General features: G+C 41.3%; 1 protein-coding gene across 3 annotated transcripts in view; it reads left to right on the plus strand.

Moving 5' to 3' along the window:
- The window catches only part of PDE7B (phosphodiesterase 7B), a 321,880-nt gene that overhangs the window by 286,546 nt on the left and 11,351 nt on the right, over positions 1–23,983 (plus strand). For all 3 annotated transcript variants that reach the window (XM_030316410.1, XM_030316409.1, XM_030316411.1), the window contains 4 exons: positions 1,711–1,842; positions 17,560–17,651; positions 20,200–20,344; positions 22,285–22,381. In XM_030316410.1, coding sequence (XP_030172270.1) covers positions 1,711–1,842; positions 17,560–17,651; positions 20,200–20,344; positions 22,285–22,381 — 466 coding nt within the window. The remainder of the gene's footprint in view (positions 1–1,710; positions 1,843–17,559; positions 17,652–20,199; positions 20,345–22,284; positions 22,382–23,983) is intronic.

Here is a 23,983-nt window from a genome sequence, read left to right on the forward strand (position 1 = left end):
TGGAAATGCCAAGTAAACTGCCTGCTAAGCCCCAAATCACCCAATATATCAGAATAACTGTGTATGGATCATTCACAATATGAACACAAATTATTTCTACTAAAGTTCCAGTATCAGCTCTGAAAATTATGTGAAAGAGAATGTAAATTTTCTGAGTTTTTTTTTCTCATAATTTCTGTATTTTTGAGCCTGCATTAGGACAAAAACAACCCTCTCCGTGACAGTCTACATCTTAGATATCTTCAAAACTCTCAAGAAATCATTTTGCCTTGGACCTTTGCCACCAATGTCACCAGCAGTGAACTTTTCTGGGAAAATCTCCCACCTCATGTTTTTTGATTAATGAATAGAGTCAAAACTCCTCAAAACTCAAGCTCCATTTCCTATAAGCCAATGGGGCATCCTGATTCAGGCCCAAGAAAATTTGTGACTTCAAAGATCTCAAAGTATGTTCTGATGCAACAAATGAATCCAATACTAAAAACATAACAATAATACTCATTAGTTGAAATATAAGCATTTTTAGCCATATAAAACTTAGTTGCTAGAACATACAGGATGAATTTTCTTAAGCTTTTTCAAAAATGATATCCTAGGGGCGCCTGGGTGGCACAGTCGGTTAAGCGTCCGACTTCAGCCAGGTCACGATCTCGCGGTCCGTGAGTTCGAGCCCCGCGTCAGGCTCTGGGCTGATGGCTCAGAGCCTGGAGCCTGTTTCCGATTCTGTGTCTCCCTCTCTCTCTGCCCCTCCCCTGTTCATGCTCTGTCTCTCTCTGTCCCAAAAATAAACGTTGAAAAAAAAATTAAAAAAAAAAATGATATCCTAGTCCAAGTTTCTGTTTAGTTCAGTTTTAATATCAATCACTAAATATATAGATGCCAGACAGGCATTCCCAAAAGAAAACTGGGTAGATGCCTCATCCTTATAAAATATCCCATTAAAGGTTGTGTTTTTAATCTGTAAGTTGTCCAAAAATTGTAATATATCACACCGTAGTATATTTAAATTTAGTGCTAGATTTGCATTCTCCTGCTTGGTTTCTTAGTGAACCAAAAAAAAAAAAAAAAAAAAAAAAAAAAAAAAAAAAGACAGATTCTTACACATTCCCCCACTATTTATTACACATTGAAGAAATATGCAAATTTTGTAATTCAGCCCACTCTTGATTTCATATTCAGTGGCAATGATATAGTGGATGGTTGAAATACACAAATGATTTTTTTTTTAACGTGTCCATTACTTTGGCTTTAAATTTTTCCTTCATTCACTGCTTTCTCTAGGAGCAAGGCTGATTTCAGGCTCTGCCTTCTCCCCGCTCACCAGAGAGCAGTCTTGCCAACAGGAATACCACTGCACCAACAAAAAGAAACAGATGGGATGCCTGGGTGGCTCAGTCAGTGAAGCATCCAACTCGATTTCGGCTCAAGTCATGATCTCACAGTTCATGAGATCGAGCCCTGCACAGAAAAAAAGAGAGAGAGAGAGAGAGAGGAGCAGTGGGATGAGGAGGGTAGTTGAATGAATGATCCAGAAAGATTTGACTTGCTTAATTCCCTTCCATGCTGTCCTTTCCTCCCTGCAATTCCATGTGACTATCACCTCACTGACTGCTTCAAGAGGGTAAAGGTCAGGATGAAAGCCTAAAAACTACTGTGCAAAATTATGTGCATAAACATCAATCAGTCTCCCAATTTGATTTTTTTTAACAGCTCGCCAGCTTCCTCACACCCCTGGACATCATGCTTGGACTGCTGGCTGCAGCAGCACACGATGTTGACCACCCAGGAGTGAACCAGCCATTTTTGATCAAAACTAACCACCATCTCGCCAATCTATACCAGGTAAGGGAACCCAACATTGAGGCACAGTTCAGCCAACTGCCTTAGGCCCAGTCCTGGAGCCTGAGTCTCATCTTTGGAGTTAACCTTTTTTCAGGGCCAGCCTCAGTGACCACAGCCACAGAGCATGGATTTGAAATAGGTCTAGGATATCCCAAGGTAGATTAAATTGGTATCACAAGGTAGATGAAATTGTCCAATGTAAAACAGGATCTCTGAGCCTACCCTCTCAGATGTGAGAATATCTGTCTCCCTGGACACCGTCTCATATATAACGGCCAATTGAAGCCAGTCCTTGTAGGACCTCTATAAACGATACTTCCCAGCTCCAATCCTAATTCAAATTTATGTCTTTAAGGCATTTCTGAACTTGACTGGCCTCTAGGTCAGAGTATGTTATCAAAGACAATAGGCATATTTTGTTGTTCTAAAATAGGTCAGCAGTATGAGTAGGTTGGCCTGGAGAACTTTTATCTCTGATGTTATTTAAAATAGTAAACTTTAAATCATAAATGAATAACTCCCAGAATTTTTAGTATGGGTCTTTGGAGACCTTTGGTTGTCTGTCACAAAATCATTGCAAACAAGGTAGTCATTGATCTCAATTTTAGTAGATCTTTTGAAAAAACACAGTGCTGAAAAATTCCTGACAGATCCCTATAAAGCACAAGTGGAACTTGAAAAAAAAAAAAAAAAAAGCCTTTCTCCATCCAATTGATTAGCTTTTAACATCAGTAGGAACTGGCATTCCAAGGTTTATGGATCCACGTGGCCAGCCAGCACCCGGAGCCTGGATAGATGTAGCCACATGGAGGGGACAGGATGATAGAACTAAGAAAGATTTTGTTGATGAGCTATAAATTAAACAAAGAAAAATAAAAAATAAAGCTAAACTTTCTAAAGCATCTCACAAGCTAAATTTATTACTTAGAAAAACATAGACCTGAATAATGGGACTGAAAGCCCCCAGATGGATTTTCTATTCCTGTCAATTCTGGTTTTTTCAAATGTCTTCTATTAGACAAAGGCAATCAATCAACAAAATTGGCTACTTGATCCATTCCCATATAAAGTAAATGCTTACATAATTCTAGTTTCTCGTCACCATATAAATTATGTCAATGAAGTTTAAGAGAGTATCAGCTGTGGGGCACTTGGATGGCTCAGTAAGTTAAACTTCTGACTCTTGATTTTGGCTCAAGTCATGATCTCACGATTTGTGAGATAGAGCCCCAAGTCGGGCTCTGCACTAACGGCATGGAACCCACTTGGGATTCTGTCTCTCCCTCTCTACCTCTCCCTGCTCTCGCCCTTATGTGCTCTCTCTCTCTCTCTTTCTCTCTCAAAATCAATCAATCAATCAATGAGGGTATCAGCTGCTACTGACTGATTTGTACATAAAATGAGAGTCGTAAAACTGTACTTTGACATGTAATATATATAAAACGTGTAATGAATTCACTTTTAAGCAGGAAGTTAAAAAGAAATACGCCAGATGTTAAAAACAAGAAAGTAGTTGTAGAATTTCATAAGAATTAAGTACTCATTGCTAATTAACAAAAAATTATTCTCAAAATAAAAACACTAGTCTATCTTGTTCAGATATTAAAATTGTCCTCAAAAAAATGAATTTCTTACCCAAACGTTTCAAGTGCAGATAACTTTTAATAGTTTTTATTTTAATCTCTTTGTTAAAGATAAACATTCCAGTACAACCAAATTCTTCAGCCTTTTCAATGCAACATACAGTCTTGTGTGTTTTTAATCAGCAGCTACTTATTGCATATGTCATATGCTACACTAAGATCTAGGAGTACAATGATGGATAAAATGTAATCTCTGCCCTCAAACATTTGTTCAAACTCAGATGTTCAAAATGTGCAAAATCTGAGAAGACTTAATCTCAGTTTGAAAGTTTTGGGGACTTAGCTAAAGATATACGTATAGATATAATTTTTTTAAGTCTTGAAAGAATAAATACCGGCTCTGTTCTTTGTATCCAAAATGTTACTATAATAAAGTGAGCCAGTATTTTTTCTAGCAGTAAATTTGTCCATCTGAATTGTCTGGCCTGATCCTTGATAGGAAAGACAAGGATCCTTTTCATAATAACTAAAAAGAAGTTGGGATATAGGACTTGAAAACCATATACGTGATATTGTCTTCATCAGTATCCTGCTCAACTGGTGTTGGGATCTCTTGGAAGCTAGATAGAGATTCTGGTCTTCAGGTTGTAAAAATTGTGTTAAAGGCAAACCAGGATCGCACAGTATCATCAACATAATGTCTACTATCTTAGAGCCGACGAGGATAAAAGCTGAAATTTTTATCAGCCGAATTGGGAGCTAACATATTAAAAGTAAAAATTGCTAAGAGGACCTGAAAATATCATGAGATTTCAATTCTGCCCCCAAAATTGCTGATGCCTTTTATATTTGGCTATATACCATTATTTATTAACTATCAGAGGGAATTTCAAAAAGGTAATGAAAATTCTACGTCCAATACAGTTCAACAAATTATATAACTAACCTTTGTTCAATGCTTACTATGGTTCAAAAACTGTGCTAAACGCTTTTTATGTATTATATTATTTACTCTGCACAATAGTCCAGTTAAGTGGATACTATTATCATACCTATTATTCAGAAAGAGGAGAAGTGATACTTAGGAAATTCAAGTGTTTTTCCTGAAAATAAATAGCTGATTAATGGCAAAGCTGGAATAAGTCTTTTGTCTCCAGAGCCAAAGTGACTAAGCATTATACATACTGTCTCTAAAATTCACATTGATCACCTCCTTTCTGTGGGTAGGACACTAAGAGCTCTCCACCGGGTTTTCCTATTGCAGTGAGGGAGACAGAGGGGTTAGAGCCAAGTGGCTTCAAGTGGGAGGGACTTTGGGAAGTACTCTTCCGATGGTGTGTAGATACAAAGTGGGATGCAAAGACAGAAAGGGATTCCGCAGAGGGCTTGGCTGGAGAAAGAATGGTAAACTGAGCCGTGGCATGTAGCATTTTGAGTAGCAGAGCTGAGAAGGGCACCCTAGAGGCAGCATGAGCTGGGGTACTTTGTGGATTAAAACCCACAACCCTAGAATAACCAAAAATAGACTGTGTCTGTGGCCGTTCGCTGGGCATCATCCTGCCATAAACCATCCCTGCTCTCAGAGCAGTGTCTTGGGTATATTTTCATTAAGTGTATATTCTCTCTTTTGTAGAAACTGTACATTAGCTGTACAGAACATGACGTGGGTCAGAAAATCTCTTCTCTGCACCAGGTTGCAGAGCAACTTGGCATAACTTCAGGTTTTCAATTTCAAGAAAAAAAGAGTGTGCCACATAACACATAAACTGAGCAAGACCATTAACAACACGTGATATTTAAAATCTTTGCAAATGTAGACTTTCAGCCTACCAAGAACCTTTTAGGAAACTGTGTGCAGATTTCCAGAGGATATACCTATGCAAGTCTTTCTAGGGTAAGGATCCCTAACTTACACTCATATTTTAAAATGAGTTATAGATTCTGAAAATATTAAGAACCATGGTAATGAGTAAAAAATATGTCTATATACTATATATATTACACAATGTATTATAAATATGTATATACACTATATATATTACACAATATATTGTGACTATATATACACACACAAAAATTATACACACCCACACACACACACATTTGGTTAATGAGAATCCAGTAGAGAAGATGTGCCAGGAATTATGTGGGTTGAGAACACCCTGTGCGTGACTTTGCTACAATCTAGCCTTACTATAAATGAGATAAAATAGAAGAGAGCTTCCTCTCCCTCCTCTTGTTGGCTGTGCTCTTTTAGTTCTAATAAATAAGATCATTGCATAACTCCCAGCCTGTGCTTCTGCCCTGAGATAAAGAGAGAGCCAGGGCAGCTGGAGTGAAGGCCAGGTCAGAGGGCTCCCTCCCATTGTCTGCTATCTGGACCGGACTCATTTGCTGAATTGCCAACCCAACTTCAACATGAAAGTGATAAAGGCACTTCCACCTGGCACCTCTCTCATCAGACTGGAAGCCATCCAGTTGTCCACGGTGGATTGAGAAAGGAACATGTGAGAGATTGAACTAAGCATTTATCTTGTGTCCCTCCACCCTGCAAGTCCCCAACACACAATTGCTCAGCAATTGAGCAAAGTAAGCATTGAATCAGATAAGATATTGACTATTACAATTGCAGAAGGAATCACTCGTGGCTCAATTTCAAGTTTAATTTCTTTCGAGAAGAGGCCAACTAACTACTGACAGAACAACCTAATGAATAAAATAATTAATAATTAATTGTTCCTTATAGCCTAATATAATGTTTCATAATATTACATTCTATACTGTCTTGCAGAAGTTTATAATCATTTTTCTTAGCTCCTTATCGCAAGCACTAAGAGCAGGTCAGCATTTTTCACCACTTTTTACTCTTAATGACTCTGAGCCATAAATATGAAGTTGACAGAGCCTGCCACATGGTCCTATGACCGCTACTCAAATAAGCAACTGCCAAGATTATACATAACCTCACAATTTCTGCAGTCTGAAAGGTGTTTTTGGCAAGTAGTGTGAAAATTGTAGGAAGGAGGCTTAAATTGGATCTTCTGTTTCATAAAGTTTCTGCTGTTCACAGTGAGGTAACTGGCATGTTGCCCGTCCGTGGCCCTCATCTGAACACAGGCCTGCCCCACAGGACAGTACTTAATGTCCAGTTTCCTTGGTCTCAGAGCAGTGTCTTGGGAAGATGCAGATTGACCAAGAAAAAGATTTCTTGCAACAGGCAGTAAATATGGCAGTGCTACAGCTTTTCCAAGGCCACGGTCTTTAGGATTCAAGGAGACCACCTGGCTTGTTAGGGAAGAGCTCAGCATCTCCGTGATCTCCTAGAGTCTTGCTTCTCTGGTTCATGAGCAATTAAAAATGAAGACACAGACGATGTTCCTATTGTTGTTTTTCTTCCTGTGTCCTCTGTTTTAAAAGGTGTCATTCACTCTGATTCCTATGGTACACCAGACCTCTCAGCTTATCAACAGATTTTAGTCAAAGAAAGTGATGAATGGTGGAGGGGGGGGGGCAGTTTAAAGCCGCCTTGTAGGATAGCAAATCTGCTCTGCCAGATTCTCTTTGACAAACAGACTCTTGATTTAATTTGAAAACCTGGGTTGGTGGTTTATTAAATGCCAGATGTGAAGCTATTCAGGAACAAAAGGATTGTTTTCTTCTTGGGGTGGATGATATCTTGACAATTCCGCAAAAAGGGAAATACAGGTTTTGCCATACAGGTTTTAAGAGTTTTATTTTTCCGAATTAAAATTCTAATAAGCCTTGTTATTTCCAATATGCTTTGTTACCTACAAAGGTAGCTATATACTCTTTCAACTCTAAGCTGACGATCGTCTTTGAAATTACAAATATGAAGAGTTAGGGACACGAGAGCACACTGTCGTGGAGATGGTGCGACACTGCTGAGCCGATGTGGTCCCTGATGCAGGCCTCCAAACAGGGCGGGGATTTCAGCAGATACTCAAGTTGGGTCATTTCATCCCGTGTTCAGATCTTCACCAGCATTTCAGATTATTTTCTTCTTTTTTCAATCTGCCCTTTGCTACTACTAGTCTTTGAGCCACTGTGAAGGCCAGGTGAGCCTATGGTCACTGAGCCATCCTCCTGTTAGCGAGGACACAGATAACTGGCCGCTTCCTATGAAGCACCAGGATGTCCGCACCTGCTCACTGCAGCCTCTCCCCTGAGTGCATTGCACCAACATTATCTCCTTGTCCACACACAGCCTGGCCTGGCTCCAACTCCTTCTGCTGTGCAGCCAGGATGAGTCTCCTGAAACTCAAGTCTGACCCCACGGGTGACTGCTTGAAACCCCATTTCCCTCAGGATTGAGTCCAAGGATCCTAACACGATTTGCAAACCCTATTGTGATCTGGCCCTGTTACGCTTTCCAGCTTCTTTTCCTGCTATCACTCAACTAGGCCTCTGTGCATCATCCAGTCCGAACTACTTTTAGATTCCCAAACATATCACTCACTCTTTTATTCATTCAACAAATATTCATTGAGTGCTTAATACACACCAGGTGCTGGGAATATAGAAGATGAACAAAACAAATAAAAACCCCTGCTTTCAACTAGGGGAAACACAATAACTGAGTAAAATTTGTAGTAGGTTAAAAGTGATCATTCTTAGTGATAAAAAAATAAAACAGGGAAGGAAGTATCCCTCTTGCTTACAGGTTTTCACACACATGCTCTTCCTTGTGCTGATTTTAATGAAATGTATTCCTCTCCACTGACTGTACTTTCTGATTCCTCTCTCACTCATCCGTTTGAGCTCAATTTGGACATATCTTTTTCCCAAAAGCTTTCTTTTTCTTTAAAAGCCCATTTTTGGGGTGCCTGGGTGTCTCAGCCAGTTAAGCATCCTACTCTTGACTTCATGGTCATAGGATCGAGCCCTGCATTGGGCTCTGCATTTGCTTAAGAGGGTCTCTCTCTCTCTTTCTCCCTCTGCCCCTCCCTTGCTCATGCTCTCTCACTCTCTCTCAAAAAAGTAAATAAATAAAAGCCCATTTCCCATGCTTTTCCTGTAAGAGTTAAAAGTCCTTCATCACTTACCTTATCACAGCGTTCATGTCTCTAAATTGCCATTGCCTGGTCAGAAATCCACATTCCCCACCCCCAACCCCCCCAAATTGTCTGAAAGCTCCTGGAAACCTACCTCATTCCCTGCTGTATCCTCAGCATCTGGCACAGTCCTGGTGTTCAGTGAATATTTGTTGGGTGGTAGGAGGTTTGCTGGATGAGTAAGCAGAAGGATGGATGGATGGATGGATGGATGGATGGACAGATTGGATCCATGCATGAACAAAGACAGAACCTGAGTAACACTGAGAGATCAGAAATATTGGCAACAGCAAGTACATGCAGAGACCCAGAGTGGAAATCTGACAAGCAGAGTCAATAACATTCAGACAGGGAGACCACAAAATCAAGACACACACTTCCACACTTCACTTCCTGTTGATCATTAAGTTCTTATCACGTGAAGAATGAAAAGGATTGAATGAAAAATTATTTATGATGATTTTCTGATTTGTTTACCTTGGAATTGACAAATGCTATCTGATATATGTTATTTCTGTAGTATGTCTGATCCTGGATATCTACGAATGAGTAGTGGGGAAGAGCCCATTGCTGTAATAATTCTAAAAATCTCTTTGACTTTCACCTCAATATAAGGATTTCCCATCAGAAGACCCCAAGTCTGGCTTCTTTCAGATACTGACTAAAAAAAAATTAACAGGACTCTTTTCTTGTAACAGTTATTTAAGCTTTTGTAGCTACCGAACTTTAAGGTTTCAGAAATTAATTACTATATCCACTCAACAAAGATTGACTTGTTTAAGTGGCACTGTGCCACATAGCAGGGCACGGAGATAAATAAGATATGCTCCCTGTTCTCAATGGCAATCATGTATGGCAGCAGTTTTCAGACCAGGCCTGTGTGCCCAGGGGAATACACAAAGCCTTTCCATGGGGGCACACAGGCAGGAAGAGGGGTAACAGAATGCATCTTAAGGTCCTTACACTGACCTGCCTGGAGTGTGCTTGCAGACCAGTCAAGCCACTTCTGTATTTCTGCTCTTCTCACTTTACAAAAGAAGAGCCCATCATTCACCCACCCCACATATTGCATATTGCCTGATTGCACCCATATTGTATCTTGTCCCAACAAAGGAGCAACTAAAAATATTAAAGGAAGTCTCCTACAGTTGAGAGATTATCACTCTCCCAACCATCTCATAAATAGATGTATTGCCAGAAAAGTTTTGTTCCTAGCCACAATTTTTTTTCCAAATTTGCAACATACATGCATTTTGATCAATAATAACAGTTGCATTGTAAACTCAAAGCTGGAAAAACATTTCCTACTGAGAGCCTGATGTTAGATATACTTTTTAAATTAAAATTTCCATGTATGTACTTATTTCTGTTGCAGAGAAATATGATCAGGTGACAATAAAAGAATTTCACACACAAAAATATATTTCATTAAAATAAAATTCTATGGGGAAATAGAATGGAAATATAAGTTCTAGAAGGAAAAGAATCCATTTAAAATTCTAACTCAAAGAATAAATTATTCATATGTGGTTTTTTTCAACAGGTGATAAATGAGGATTAAATGCCTTTGGTATTTAGATTTCCTTAGATACATTTAATACAGAAAAGAGTGATACGATGATTTTATATGAAAACACCAGTAGTAGGGGCACCTGGGTGGCTCAGTCGGTTGAACGTCCCACTTCAGCTTAGGTCATGACCTTACAGCTCGTGAGTTCAAGCCCCACGTCGGGCTCTGCTGACAGCTTGGAGCCTGGAACCTGCTTCAGATTCTTTGTCTCCGTCTCTCTCTGCCCCTAACCCACTCGCATTCTGTCTCTGTCTCAAAAATAAATAAACATTAAAAAAAATTTTTTAAATAATAATAAAATAAAACAAAACACCAGTAGTTGCAAATATGCAGACCATTATATCTTGTGTTACCATTGAAATCTATGATTTAAAATTTTTTTTAATGTTTATTCCTTTTTGAGAGAGAGAGAGAGAGAGAGAGAGCAGGGGAAAGGCAGAGAGAGAGAGGGAGACACAGAATCTGAAGCAGGCTCCAGGCTCTGAGCGGTCAGCATAGAGCCCAATGCGGGGCTCAAACTCACAAATTGCGAGATCATGACCTGAGCTGAAGTCTGACACTTAACCAACTGAGCCACCCAGGCACCCTGGAATCCATGATTTTAGATACCGATTTTTTTTTTATTTTAAACTTTTTTTTTTTTAACGTTTATTTTTGAGACAGAGAGAGACAGAGCATGAACGGGGGAGGGTCAGAGGGAGGGAGACACAGAATCTGAAACAGGCTCCAGGCTCTGAGCTGTCAGCACAGAGCCCGACGTGGGGCTCGAACTCACGGATCGCGAGATCATGACCTGAGCGAAGTCGGCCGCTCAACTGACTGAGCCACCCAGGCGCCCCTAGATACCGATTTTAAAAGCTACACGAAGAGCATAGTTTTTCAAAGTTATTTTCAGGAGTAAATGAACAAACACCTGGGAAGATCACTGATATGTGGGAGCCAGCCAGTGAACAAAGTTGCTATGAAGTGTCTTGAACACCAGGAGATAAGCTGGGGGGGGGGGGCGTGCAAGAGGGAGCTGTCAGTTCTGTTTAGAGAACTAAGAAAGTCTTTCCCAGCAGATAGCAGTGGTTCGTCTTAGAAGAAGTGTGCGTGGAAGGTGGGGAGCAGGTATGGGTGGGTGGGTGCACACACACACACACGTTTTCGACTTTGTTAGGTGACACTGTCTGGACTCATAAAATTCTTTGCTATCACCCTTATACAAAAACCAAGCATTCTTATAGGTCAAAACATTGAGAAGGCTTTTCATTAACTCTTCCGGCGTAATATGGAAGGTAGTAAATTAACTTTAAATTACTTGATACATTAGTGATGTAAACAAGGACAGAAGTTTATCTCTATCCTCCATAAAAGAAGCCTGGAGGTTGGCAGGTCAGAGCAGGCACAGGGGCTTCACAAAATTAAGGATGAGGGGACCAAGGGTCCTTTTAGTTCTGTAGGTTACCGTCACAAGGATGTGACACTTGTCATCATTGCCGGAGAGAGCTGCTGGAGCTCTAGCTGTCCCTTCTGCGTTCCAGACAGTGAGAAGGAAGAATGGGGAAAAACAAAAGAGGCCTTTGCCAGAGAAGTCAGTTCCCTTTAAACAAGTTTCCCAGAAATCCCACACAACATTTCTGCTTACATTTAATGAGTCAGAATGTAGCCAACTGATGCCACCTAATTATAAAGGAGGCTGGAAAATGTTATCTTTGAGACAGCCATGAGACCAGGTAAAAACTGAGGCTCTGTGAGTAAGGAGAAAAAGAAAACAGATTGAGGGGGTGAACACTGAGTAGTCTCCACTACACCTGATGCTTGATTTTAAAGCTGAGACTATCAGAATGATGAATCGGCACAGTCTTTCCCTTTATGTGACATTCCGTCTCCAGTCCATGAATCACTGCAACACTCATGCGAGTATTTTACTTCCCTTTTCTTGTTTTAGTCACTGCTTGGGCTGTTAGATATTTCCACTGTAATGCCCACGTGTCCAGCAGGTATCTCGAACTTGACCTGGCCAACACTGAACTCCTGTAAACCCTCTCCACCCACAGCCTGCCCACCACAGGTGATGGGAATGCCATCCTTCCAGTTGTTCAGGCCCAAAACACTGCAGCCATCCCTGCAGAGCCAGATTAACCACCAAGACGAGTCTTCACTGTCTCTTGCCGGGATGACTGCTTTTACCCCCCAAATAGCCTGCTACACCTGCTTGTACACTTATTTCCACCAAAGTCCATTTGCAACATAGTAGCCTAAGTGATCTTATTTATTTTTTTTTCAGTATATGAAATTTATTGTCAAATTGGTTTCCATACAACACCCAGTGCTCATCCCAACAGTTGCCCTCCTCAATACCCATCACCCACCCTCCCCTCCCTCCCACCCCCCATCAACCCTCAGTTTGTTCTCAGTTTTTAAGAGTCTCTTATGCTTTGGCTCTCTCCCACTCTAACCTCTTTTTTTTTCCTTCCCCTCCCCCATGGGTTTCTGTTAAGTTTCTCAGAATCCACCTAAGAGTGAAAACACATGGTATCTGTCTTTCTCTGTATGGCTTATTTCACTTAGCATAACACTCTCCATTTCCATCCACGTTGCTGCAAAGGGCCATATTTCATTCTTTCTCACTGCCACGTAGTACTCCATTGTGTATATAAACCACAATTTCTTTATCCATTCATCAGTTGATGGACATTTAGGCTCTTTCCATAATTTGGCTATTGTTGAGAGTGCTGCTATAAACATTGGGGTACAAGTGCCCCTATGCATCAGTACTCCTGTATCCCTTGGGTAAATTCCTAGCAGTGCTATTGATGGGTCATAGGGTAGGTCTATTTTTAATTTTTTGAGGAACCTCCACACTGTTTTCCAGAGTGGCTGCACCAATTTGCGTTCCCACCAATAGTGCAAGAGGGTTCCTGTTTCCTAAGTGATCTTATTTAAATTTTACATAATTTCCTTCCCCTTGCAGTGGCCCCTTATCTCTCTCAGAGTCAAAACCAAAATCCTTACAACGGCCAGAAGGCCATGCATGATCTGGTCTCTCATTGTCCGACTTCTTATCCTAATACTTTCTCTCTCACACTCTCTTACCTTCAAGCCTTTGTTCAAATCTTACCTCTTACCCAACTACCTTACCAGCCCCACCCTCAAAGGCTCTCAAATTTCTACTAGCCTGCTCATCTTTTCTCCTTTCCATGCATTTACTATCTTCTAGTAGTAAATTGTTGTTTATTATCTGCCTCTCCCCATCCCTGCCACCACTATTTCTCTGTTTTGTTTGTTGATGTACTCAGTGCCTAGAACATAGTAAGTGCTCAATGTATTTATTGAATGAAATCAAGTAATTTGTCCAAGAATGTATTTTGTAAATTAATAGAAAGCACTTTCTCTGTGCAAGGCTTAGAGTGGACTGGATACAAAAGGAACAAGACAGACTTTCTACTCACATGTAGCTTATAATCTGGTAAGTGCATGAGTAACTCTGACATACATCTATGGCACTGAGTCTAGCAGGACTCGGGACTTGAGGAATGCCAAAAGAAAGAGCTACATGACTCAGGGAAAAAGCAAGTCTGCCTCTGACTGGAATAATTCTAAATGGCTTTGTGGATGGATTATTTCAAGTGGACTTTGAGAGACAGGTGATAGTTTGATAAGTCAATACAGAGAAAGAGGGGTTAGAGGATCATAAATCACCTTGGAAGACATGAACTTAACAAAAAGGCGCTGAAAGGAGACTCCTATATTAATAATTTAATAATTACATCAATAATACATTATCGTCTTACTAATACAGCACCATTTGTTTGGACTGTAAGAGCTTTAGAGGAAAGGAGAGGTGATGATATTCAATTATCTCAAACATGTAGGAACAGGATGGCAGCTGGGACAATTTTCTGATAGCATTGAATGCTGAGCTAAGGAGTTAGCCTTAATTTACCTGATAAAGAATCATGTAGGATTTAGAGCAGGGCATGGGAGAAAGCAGGTGGCATGATCATACTGAAATTAAGTGAGGTCCCTGAGGGCAGCAATTTTGTCTTATTAATCTTTCCATTGTCAGCACCCACCATAGCACCTGGCATATTAATAGGTAGTCAAAAAATATTAGTTTATATTTCAACCAATGATTAAGGAGATGGAAAAAAAAAAAAAACCTGTCCAGTGAACAAGTCACATTCTGGAAGCTGTAGGGAGGACAGATTGAAGTAGGTTAGAATTAAGAAGGATAATAAAGCACTGAAAAAGGGTCACTTCAATGAAAGGAAGGGATGGGCATTAGTGACTCCGTGTTGCAAGAACATGAGACCAACAGGTCTCATCACACGTGAGGGCTAAAAGTGGCTGCCAGATGAGTTCTCCCCCAACACAGCTTCAATCTACTCAACTCATAACGTTCCCACTACAAGAGTTTTCGCAGTGAAACTAAATTTAAAGGTAAACATGAAGATTCCATTGTGGGGCTAGAAACTGACATCAAAATAAAATCATCAACCATAGACCTTAAAGCAGCAACTATAGGTAACTTGTGGAAAATTAAGCATAACTGTAGGCCTTCATCAGTTTATAAATGTCAGGTTTCTGAATGCTTGGATATGGCCACACGGAGGAAATTCTTGGGAGGCAGCAAGGGGTGTGTGCAAAGCTTCAGCCTTGAGATCCGGCAGGCCTGGGTTTAAGGCCTTCTTCAACCACTCGCTAGCTGTGCAGCCCTTCAGAGAAACCTGAGATTTTAGTATCTGTGAGTTAATGATAAAAACAGTAGAAAGTTATGTAAGGATTGAATGAGATCATGTAAACCAGTACATGCTGTACTAGCAGGTACACAGTAGGTGCTTCATAAATGTTAGTCCCCCCCCTCTTTTTCTTATTGTCTGGAATCCACTGAAGTACTCCTACTTCTAACACAGTTCTGGCCAAAATATACTTTTATTTATAACGACTGTTCCACGAAAAGTTGTGACTGTAATCATGTATTCTATTGTCTTTTATTCTGTGCCAGCCTCCAGGCTCACTCAGTTCCCTTCCACTTCCCCGGTGCTCATCTCTAAATATGGTCTCACAAGCCAATTTCTCAAGTATCCTTTTATCCTGTCTTCAGGAAAATTATTAATGAAGATGTAAAAATCAGGCAGGCATGAATAACAATGCTTAAGGCAATCCTCCAGACGCTCTTTTTCCCACTCAACAGGGATAAGGTGTCATTTATCATCAGGTCTTGTTACAGTTTTCTGGCCCCTTAAAAAACTCACATGAGGGCACTCATGGCCACATCTACAAGAATTAGTCTTGCAAGTGAGTGCTGATGAGTGACTGAACTAAATGTCACAGCAGTATAGAACATCGATGACATCACACTAACCTATCACTCTTTGCTCTCATAAATCTTTACAGTCAAAACAAATTAGTCTGGCATGTGATTTATAATAAACATTCTCTTGTGTTGTATGTGGCTCGTGCCCAAAAGGAGATAATAGACCAGTTGATAAAAGGGACAAAATCTCATCACTGCTTCAAACATAGTCAAGTGGTGAATAAATAGTAACTTCTTGGCAAGGAGAGAAACAAAGAGTAATAGAACAGCCTAAACAGAGGACCTGATGATACAAGACTCTGCCTCATGAAGCTCATTCTACAAAGTCCTGGAGAGAAATCATTGTCTGGCATTAGAACCAAGAACAGTTGACGTTTTCTTGAACTTGCTTTTTGCTAATGGACCCTAGACTGTATCACTCATGATGGTTCTCTGTTCTCATTTGCTGAAGAAGTTGAGCATTGTATGGGTGACTCAGGTATAGTGGGGGGTGGGCATGATAATGGAAAGTTTCCCCATCTGTCTCCTGGCTCCGTTTAGTCTCCTTGCTTCTTCCCTCTCACTTTTTTTTTTTTTTGATTGTGGCAAAATTAACATAATACAAAGTTCACCATCTTCACCATTTTTTAATATTTATTTATTTATTTAGAGAGTGAGAGGTAGGGAGGGACAGGGAGAGGGGGGAAGAGAACCCCAAGAAGGCTCTGTGCTGTCCACGAAGAGCCCATGCAGGGCTTGATCCCACAAACCATGAGATCGTGACCTGAGCCAAAATCAAGAGTCAGGTGCTTCATCAACCGAGCCACCCAGGCGGCCCACCATTTCTAAGTGTAGAGTTCAATGGCATTAAGTACTTTGCCACCATCCATCTCTAGAATTCTTTTCATCTTGCAAAACTGAAACTCTGTACCCATTACATAATAACTCCCTATTACCCCAGCTCGTGTCTATCTTCTGTCTTTATGAATTTGACTCTGAGTACCTCAGATAGGCAAAATCATGCAATACCTCCTCATTTTTAATGAATCGATCTTCCTGTGTTTTGTGTAAGTTTATAACCCCATATGAAAAAAATGGAGAATGAATAAATAAATAAGAAAATAGAGCAAAAATATTTCCTAGGGACTAGAGGGGCTCTAATTCTATTAGAATAAAGCACAATGGATTGTAAGAAATAGTCATCATTTAACCAGCTAGCTAATGTGTACACAGCAGCATATGTAAGATAACAATAAAGTCAGAAGAGAGATGGAACATAGTAGAGGTTCCCACAAGGGAAGAAATATCAAGATAATTGAAGAAGGAAGTAATTGTGGATTCAAACTCAGACCTAATGGGCTACAGGCCAATATACTGGTCATGAAGATTATTGGTAGTACTGCTTCCATGGCAGTGGTTTTCAAACTTGAGTTAACATACAAATTACTTACCACAAACCTACCAAATCAAAACTGAATTGACCGGGCCTCAGAAATCTGAGTACGTCACCAGCTTCCGAGGTGGTTCAGACACAGAAGGTTCTTATCAGTATTAAGAAACAGTGGTCAGGGGGCACCTGGGTGGCTCAGTCGGTTACGTGTCTGACTCTTGATTTCAGCTCAGGTCACAATCTCATGCTTCGTGAGTTCGAGCCCCACATCAGGCTCTGGGCTGACAGCATGGAGCTTGCCTTGGATTCTCTCTCTCTCTCTGCCCCTCCTCTCCTCTCTCTCTCAAAATAAATAAATAATTTTTTTAAAAGAAAGAAACGATGGTCAGTGCGGTAGATCAAAGTAGAGGTTGTGGGACCTGCCTCTGTTTAGCTGAGTAGTATAGTATAATCTTGGATTGGTATATATATAGCCACATGGAATCCATTAGTACCTATTTTTACCTGCTTCGCTTTTTTTCGTCTACATTGAGTGCTGCCTGACTGAGCTACCCAAAATGGGGGCATTGGCAAGAGAGAATGACACCAGAAATAGACTCTCATTCAGTCCTCCAACGGAGAGTCACAAGGGTCAGCCCTGCCGCTATCCCACCATCATGATAGGCCTTGTGGTGGTTTTCTTTCATGTGTCTTTTCTCGTCTGCCTCTCTGTCAGCAAGTATCAACTGGCTGAAATGAAAACACTCGGTGAAACTGTTCAGTGTGAAAGATCAGAATCTGACTTCTCTCTCATTTATAGCTTTAATTTTCTTTCTTTCTAGAATATGTCTGTGCTGGAGAATCACCACTGGCGATCTACAATAGGCATGCTTCGAGAATCAAGGCTTCTTGCTCACTTGCCAAAGGAAATGACGTAAGTGGCGTAGAGATGAAACATACTGATGTCCACACGTTGGAGATAAGCTGCTTTCTCTAGGGCATGCTTGAGACCCCAGGGCTGATGGCAGGGAGCCAGCCGGCTGTGCCTCCTGCCTGCGCTTGGTTGTCCATCAGAGGAGACTCAGTGTCAGTTACAGCAGCCCAGAATCCACATCTCTCCCTGAGCTTTGAACGGGCCTTGGATAGTCTATGACCTGACATCCAGCTCTCAGCTTTCACACTCCTCAGCATCAATGCTCCACTTTGTCAAATCCCTGTCTGTTATGTTAGCAAAATTGTCCTCCTATAAAGATCCAAATAATAAATATTTATCAAGCAGGAACACAGGAGATCTCAAGCTAGATTTAACACTAGTTCAATCAAGTTTGTTTTGTAATTGCCAATCTTAGCAAAAATAGAAGTCAGAAATTCTGTCCTGAAATGTCTTTTGTTAAGTAACTGAATTGGCCGCAGCCATTGTTTTGGCCATTAATTTACCTATGTCTGTTGCATTTTAAACAGAAGGGGAAATACTAGTTTCCTGGTCCACTGTTTGTTAGCCCAGGTATTTAGGCCAAGCCCTACTAAATCCAAAGCCATTGCCTCATTTTCCACATGGTCCCTAATTAGCTGCTGTAACATCTTCCAAGGTCACCACTAATTCTGATCTGTTAAATTAAATGCACAGGGCCCAAGAGAGTCAAAAGAGTAGATAGATCCCTGCACCCTTCTTTCTGAAGAATTGCGAAGGGTGCATAAGTTAAAGTCAAGTGCCAAGTTGCGTCTATATAGAACAGGCAGTATGCTCTGGCTCCTGCTTATTCCCGGCCCTGTGATACTATCTGGTGCTGTTCCCTAGCACCCAGAGGAATGTGGAATTTGCAGGAAGAACTTCAGTTCTGATAGCTTTTTACCTCCTGGGATGAAATAAAACCAATCTTCATGCATGGAATAGAATCCCGTGTTTTTTGCTATAGTCTTTGCAAAGATCAAAAGAATTAAATGCAAAAGAACTAAAACCTTGGGGTTCCTGGGAGGCACAGTCAGTTGAGCATCCAACTCTTTATCTCAGCTCAGGTGATGCTCTCACAGTCCCTGAGTTGGAGCCCTGCATCAGACTTGGGGTTCTGTCTCTCCTTCCCTCTGCCCCTCCCTTGCTTGTGCTCACTCTCTCTGTCTCACTCTTCCTCTCTCTGTCACTCAAAAATAAAATAAAATAAGAACTGAAAACTTGAGTAAGAAATCAAGTAAGAAAGAGAAGAAAGGAGGAGGAGGTAAGTGGCAGGGGCAGCTAAAGAAAGAAGAGAAGGGAAAGAAGGAGAGAGGGCGGACGAGGAAGAACAAAACTGAAGGAAAAAAGGAGGAAGAACACAGGACCAGACTTGTTTCTGTAATACCAACACTAATCCTGCTGGTTGCTCAGTTATACTCATTTCCTGAGATCCTCCTACGCATCCCTATGGATTGCAAATAAAATACCATATTTTTATGTCTTTATGGGATGCAGTGTTATAAATCACTTTTGTAGGAAGAATAATTGTGATGCAAGAGTCTGAAAAGGGATGTGGTGGGAAGTACAGTGGCCAGTGCTTACATGCAGTTGCCTGTTTGTTCATGCTCTCAACCTGGCTGGTGATTACAGACATTTACTTTCTACCTATTCATTAAACTCTGTGTGCTCAATGCACTCTACAAAGTAAAAGGATGTAAAGTATGACCCATATGCCCAAAACATTGGCGGGGGGGGGGGAGGGGGGCAGAGGAGTAAAGAACGGGTTCAAACTTAAGCGACATCAACTTAATATAAACTGCTATATGCAGAAGGTGTTATATACAAACCTAAATATACTTAATTTTTAAAGATTAATTTTTAAAATTGCTATGGATCTTGTCTTCCATTGATTACTTTCTATGTGTGAGGTAAAGCTTTAACTCGCTTATGTTTCCAAAATGTCTCATTTTCCTTACATACCATTTGTCGACTAACATATTGCTTGCCCGTTGGTTTTTAAGTGTCTTAACTACCTATTATTCTTTCTGAAGTTCCAGTAACTTTCTCCAGTCTGTTTTGTTCAATTGATGGATCTTTCCATACCATGTAGTATCAGCCATTATTATTGTCTTCCTTATTATTACTAATTATCATGCCCTTTCTCTCTCCATGCAAATCTGAATGTTTGAGCTGGCTTCAGCTCTTTAAAAGCACAACCCAAACTTCTGTGATTCTGTCAGTCGTTTTGTGTCCTACTTAAGGCATGCATTCAGTTTTTAGATGCACAGTTACCGTGGCAACGTGTAAACTACCACAACTTTGTTCACTAGCGATTTCAATCACTCTCTACAGTTACTAGCATAGCTCCTGACCAAAGACAGAAGTGGCGGTGGAGGACAGACTGGCCCTTGGGCTCGGAGGGACTGGACTCTGAGTAACAGAATCAAAGGCAGAAATGAGATTCTAAACCACCTGATGGTGACAGAATCAATCACCTACCTCAAAAGTATTTGCTTCGTGTGTGTTTTCTCTTTCCCTCTTGTGGATGCAGACAGGATATTGAACAGCAGCTGGGCTCCTTGATCTTGGCAACAGACATCAATAGGCAGAATGAATTTTTGACCAGATTGAAAGCTCACCTCCACAATGAAGATTTAAGACTGGAGGATGTACACGACAGGCACTTTATGCTTCAGGTAAACAACAACAACAACAACAACAAAGGCCCTTATCCTTGCTGAGTAAAAGCACTTGGGGACATGATCGATAATTTTAGCACATGTGAGATGGAGTATCCCCCAGGGTAGAAGTTAGAGCGGTGACCTACTTTATTGAAAGCTCCGAGACACGTGAAATTTTTAAGCGGTTTCCAAGCAAGCAAAATCTGGGTTTCATGTCAGTAAGTTGATAATATCTTACTTTTCCTTATCTGGTAACTGGTGCCCCACAAAGTAGCCCTGCTGGGGAATTGTATGTAGTAAGAATCTACAACATTTTGTGGCTTGATGTAAAATTGACCACGGTCATACCTGCGAGATTTAGAAATACTGTTTCTGTAACACAAAGATATATCATGTTAACTATGGTACAAACAAAAACTGAAAAACGAGTAGCCGTTCCTTCATATAAAACCTATTTAATCAAACCCTGCTTTACTTCCTGTTACTAGCTAAACTCATATTCTCACAAACATGTTTACCTAGTCTTGCCATTTTTAGACACTAATAAATAAACTATGTTAAGGTTAATTGAATGAACCGAATCGTATCAGGCCCAGTGCTTTCGGCTTCTTTCCACGGCAAGAAGCCATTTGTGGCAGGAGAAGAAGAAGACAAACGGACCTCAGAACTGGAAGTCTGACCTGGTGTCCAAACCACAGCCATTTTCTTGATCTTCCGTTTTCTCTCGTCTTCCTTCTTTCCTCTTGGCACAAAAGACTGGATGGAAGGACCCTGGATTCACGTACATAGACCAACTTTGACCAGGGAAACTGAACCGCACCTTGCAGACTGAACAGAATAGTGTTTTTTTGTCCCATGCTTTCATGATGCCCCCTGCAGCTGTCCAAAGTGCCCCATCCTTCCCAGGAAATACCTCCCTCCCAGCTGTAGAACTACGTCTCCCTCCTTCTTTTTTTCCAAACTAGTCTTTCTAGTCCCTGAGTGTCACAACGATCAACCAGGTATCTGGTTTTCCTGACTCCAGCCAAGTTGGGAGTTGCTGAAAGATTTGGCCGGAACATTTGCATTTCAAAGGGAAAGCTTGCTGACGCAAATGAATTGTAAATGAATTCCCAAAGGGCAGAACCTGGAGGACGCTTCTACCCCTTTCCTACTCCCGTAGTTACTGGCTTCCCCATTAACCGGGAAATAAAGGAACAATCAAATTTGTAAGTTAATATGATTGGGGCTTTCCCAGATGCCAGTGATTCTGTGATGCCAAGGAACTAGATCAAAACAAATAGGCACTGCTGGTGGGCAGGGCACGCTACCAGGAGCCCATCTCGGTGGTTGGTGAGGAAGGGTGAGAATCTACTATTCTGGGAATTCATGGTAACCCTCTTAGGGTCAGCATTATTGACAAAAGCTGGCCTCCCCGATCCAGACCAGGGTGCGGTAAGCTTTGAGTTAGCTTTGCAAACAACACACTCCAAGGTTTGATAGGACTTAGCTCCCTGGACTGCAGTATGAGCTTGCTTACTCACAGACACGGGCACAGGAGGGCAAATAAATTGAAGCGATACATGGAGTCTGTCAATGTGGCCACTGTGAGAATGAGGTCCAAATGATCTCACTTGAGCCTGACCGGGCCCCTGCGGCTTCCTTGCCCATGAAGGGTGGGGCAGTAGAAGGAGCCAGCCATGGCTTTCCTTGGCCTACTCACCCCAAGCCTCCTCCAGGAAGCTCCGTGTCCTTGGACGGTGGCTCTTCTCTCCTTCTCATAGCTATAAAATGGGAATTCTGAATGAAGGTTTTGTGCGGCGGTGAGTAAGTGCTGTTTCCTGAAGAGGCACTCTGTAAACACGGGCTTGGTACCTGAGGCACACTGGCGGGTCGGACAGCCCCTTGGGCTTCGGATACATTTGCTGCTGAAGGATCATCCTCTGACCATCTCTCCCTGCCCTGTCATTTCTCAGATCGCCTTGAAGTGTGCTGACATTTGCAATCCTTGTAGAATTTGGGAGATGAGCAAGCAATGGAGTGAAAGGGTCTGTGAAGAATTCTACAGGCAAGGTTAGTACTGATCTGACAGCTGAGTTTTCAGTGCCCCTCTTCCTTTTAGGCATTTATCCTAATAAAACAGGAAATGGCTAATCTATCATGACATTTGTTCTTTCATCAACTCTTATTATCGTAACCTTTCTCTTCCACTCTCTTGCAAACCATCCAGACCTTTTTTGGAAATAACTTAAAAATAAATAACAATGTCTTACTATGTGCAAACAGGTAGTAAAGAGAGGTGATAAAAATGAGCAAAAGTGGGAGATAAATGTGCGTGTGTGTGTATGTGTGTAATTTTTTAATGACTTTCCTCTGTGGATATAAGAATGTAAGGGACAGCTTGATTTTTACTCTGACCTTCATTTTAATGAGTTTAGCACAGCCTAAAGGCTAAATGCCATTTGGGGTCAATGTTTTCCACTCTGACGGGACTCAGACTCTGTCTCTAGTCCTTCCCCTGTCTTTTTTTTTTTTTTTTTAACGCTTTTATTTTTTTTTGAGACAGAGAGAGACAGAGCATGAATGGGGGAGGGGCAGAGAGAGAGAGAGACACAGAATGGGAAGCAGGCTCCAGGCTCTGAGCCATCAGCCCAGAGCCCGACGCGGGGCTCGAACTCACAGACTGTGAGATCGTGACCTGAGCCGAAGTCGGATGCTTAACCGACTGAGCCACCCAGGCGCCCCTCCCCTGTCTTTCTTAAATAAAGTTAATGAAACAGAGCACAGCTGACCAAGAATTGAACTCATCCTCTCAAACATATTCAGTGAGAAGAGAAATGGCCCCGAGTTAGAGTATAAGTTTTAAGACATTAACCTCATTCAGAAATAAGGCAATGAATTAGCCAACAGGATCTTGACACTGGGTGGGATATCGGCCTTTAAACCCAGCCTTATTTCTTCAGACCTGGTTTCGGTGCTCAGGATGTTTGTTCAGGTACAGCAGTGCCCTGATGTTAGTGACAGGATCGGGTTTGAGAGGCTGAGAACAAATGAAGCCTGAAGTGTCCCACATACCGGCTCCGTGGGGAGGTCAAGTAGCAACGGTGAGCCTTTTGGAGAAGCTTCCATCAAAAGGTGTGTCAGTGACATTGAGATGGTCCCAAAGACACAAGACAAAGCAAAAGGGATTGGGTTCATGTGGGGCCAGAAGGCTCTGGCCACTGTCTCTTTCACTCAGAGAAAAAGCGCTCGTGAAGTGCCCACAACCCTGTGTAATTTCATTTCAATTGAGTGTGAGTGGTTAGAAGTCAAAAGATCAGTTCTAGTTGCCTATGATATAAAATCTCCTCTGAGAGAAAACAAAGGAAATATGATGAAATTGGAGCAGGAGGTTTAGATTAGGTAAGTATTTTCTTTATGATATAGAAAATACTGAAATGGCAACATGAGAGAAGGGCTAAGATCTTCATGTTTGGAAATCAAACAATGGGACGGGAAAGAGATTCTACTGTGTCCCTTTGGTTTTGACTCAGCCATGCAGTTGGCACTGTGGCAGTTTAACCCTTTCATTTGCTTATCTTGCATCCTATTTGGATTATAAGCAACTTGAGAAACAGGCCATGTCACTTGTGCCAAAAATAAGGCCCATGGAATGGGTGTATTGAAGTTACTAAC

This window comes from Lynx canadensis, chromosome B2 (assembly GCF_007474595.2).
Source record: "Lynx canadensis isolate LIC74 chromosome B2, mLynCan4.pri.v2, whole genome shotgun sequence".
Lineage (NCBI taxonomy): Eukaryota > Metazoa > Chordata > Mammalia > Carnivora > Felidae > Lynx > Lynx canadensis.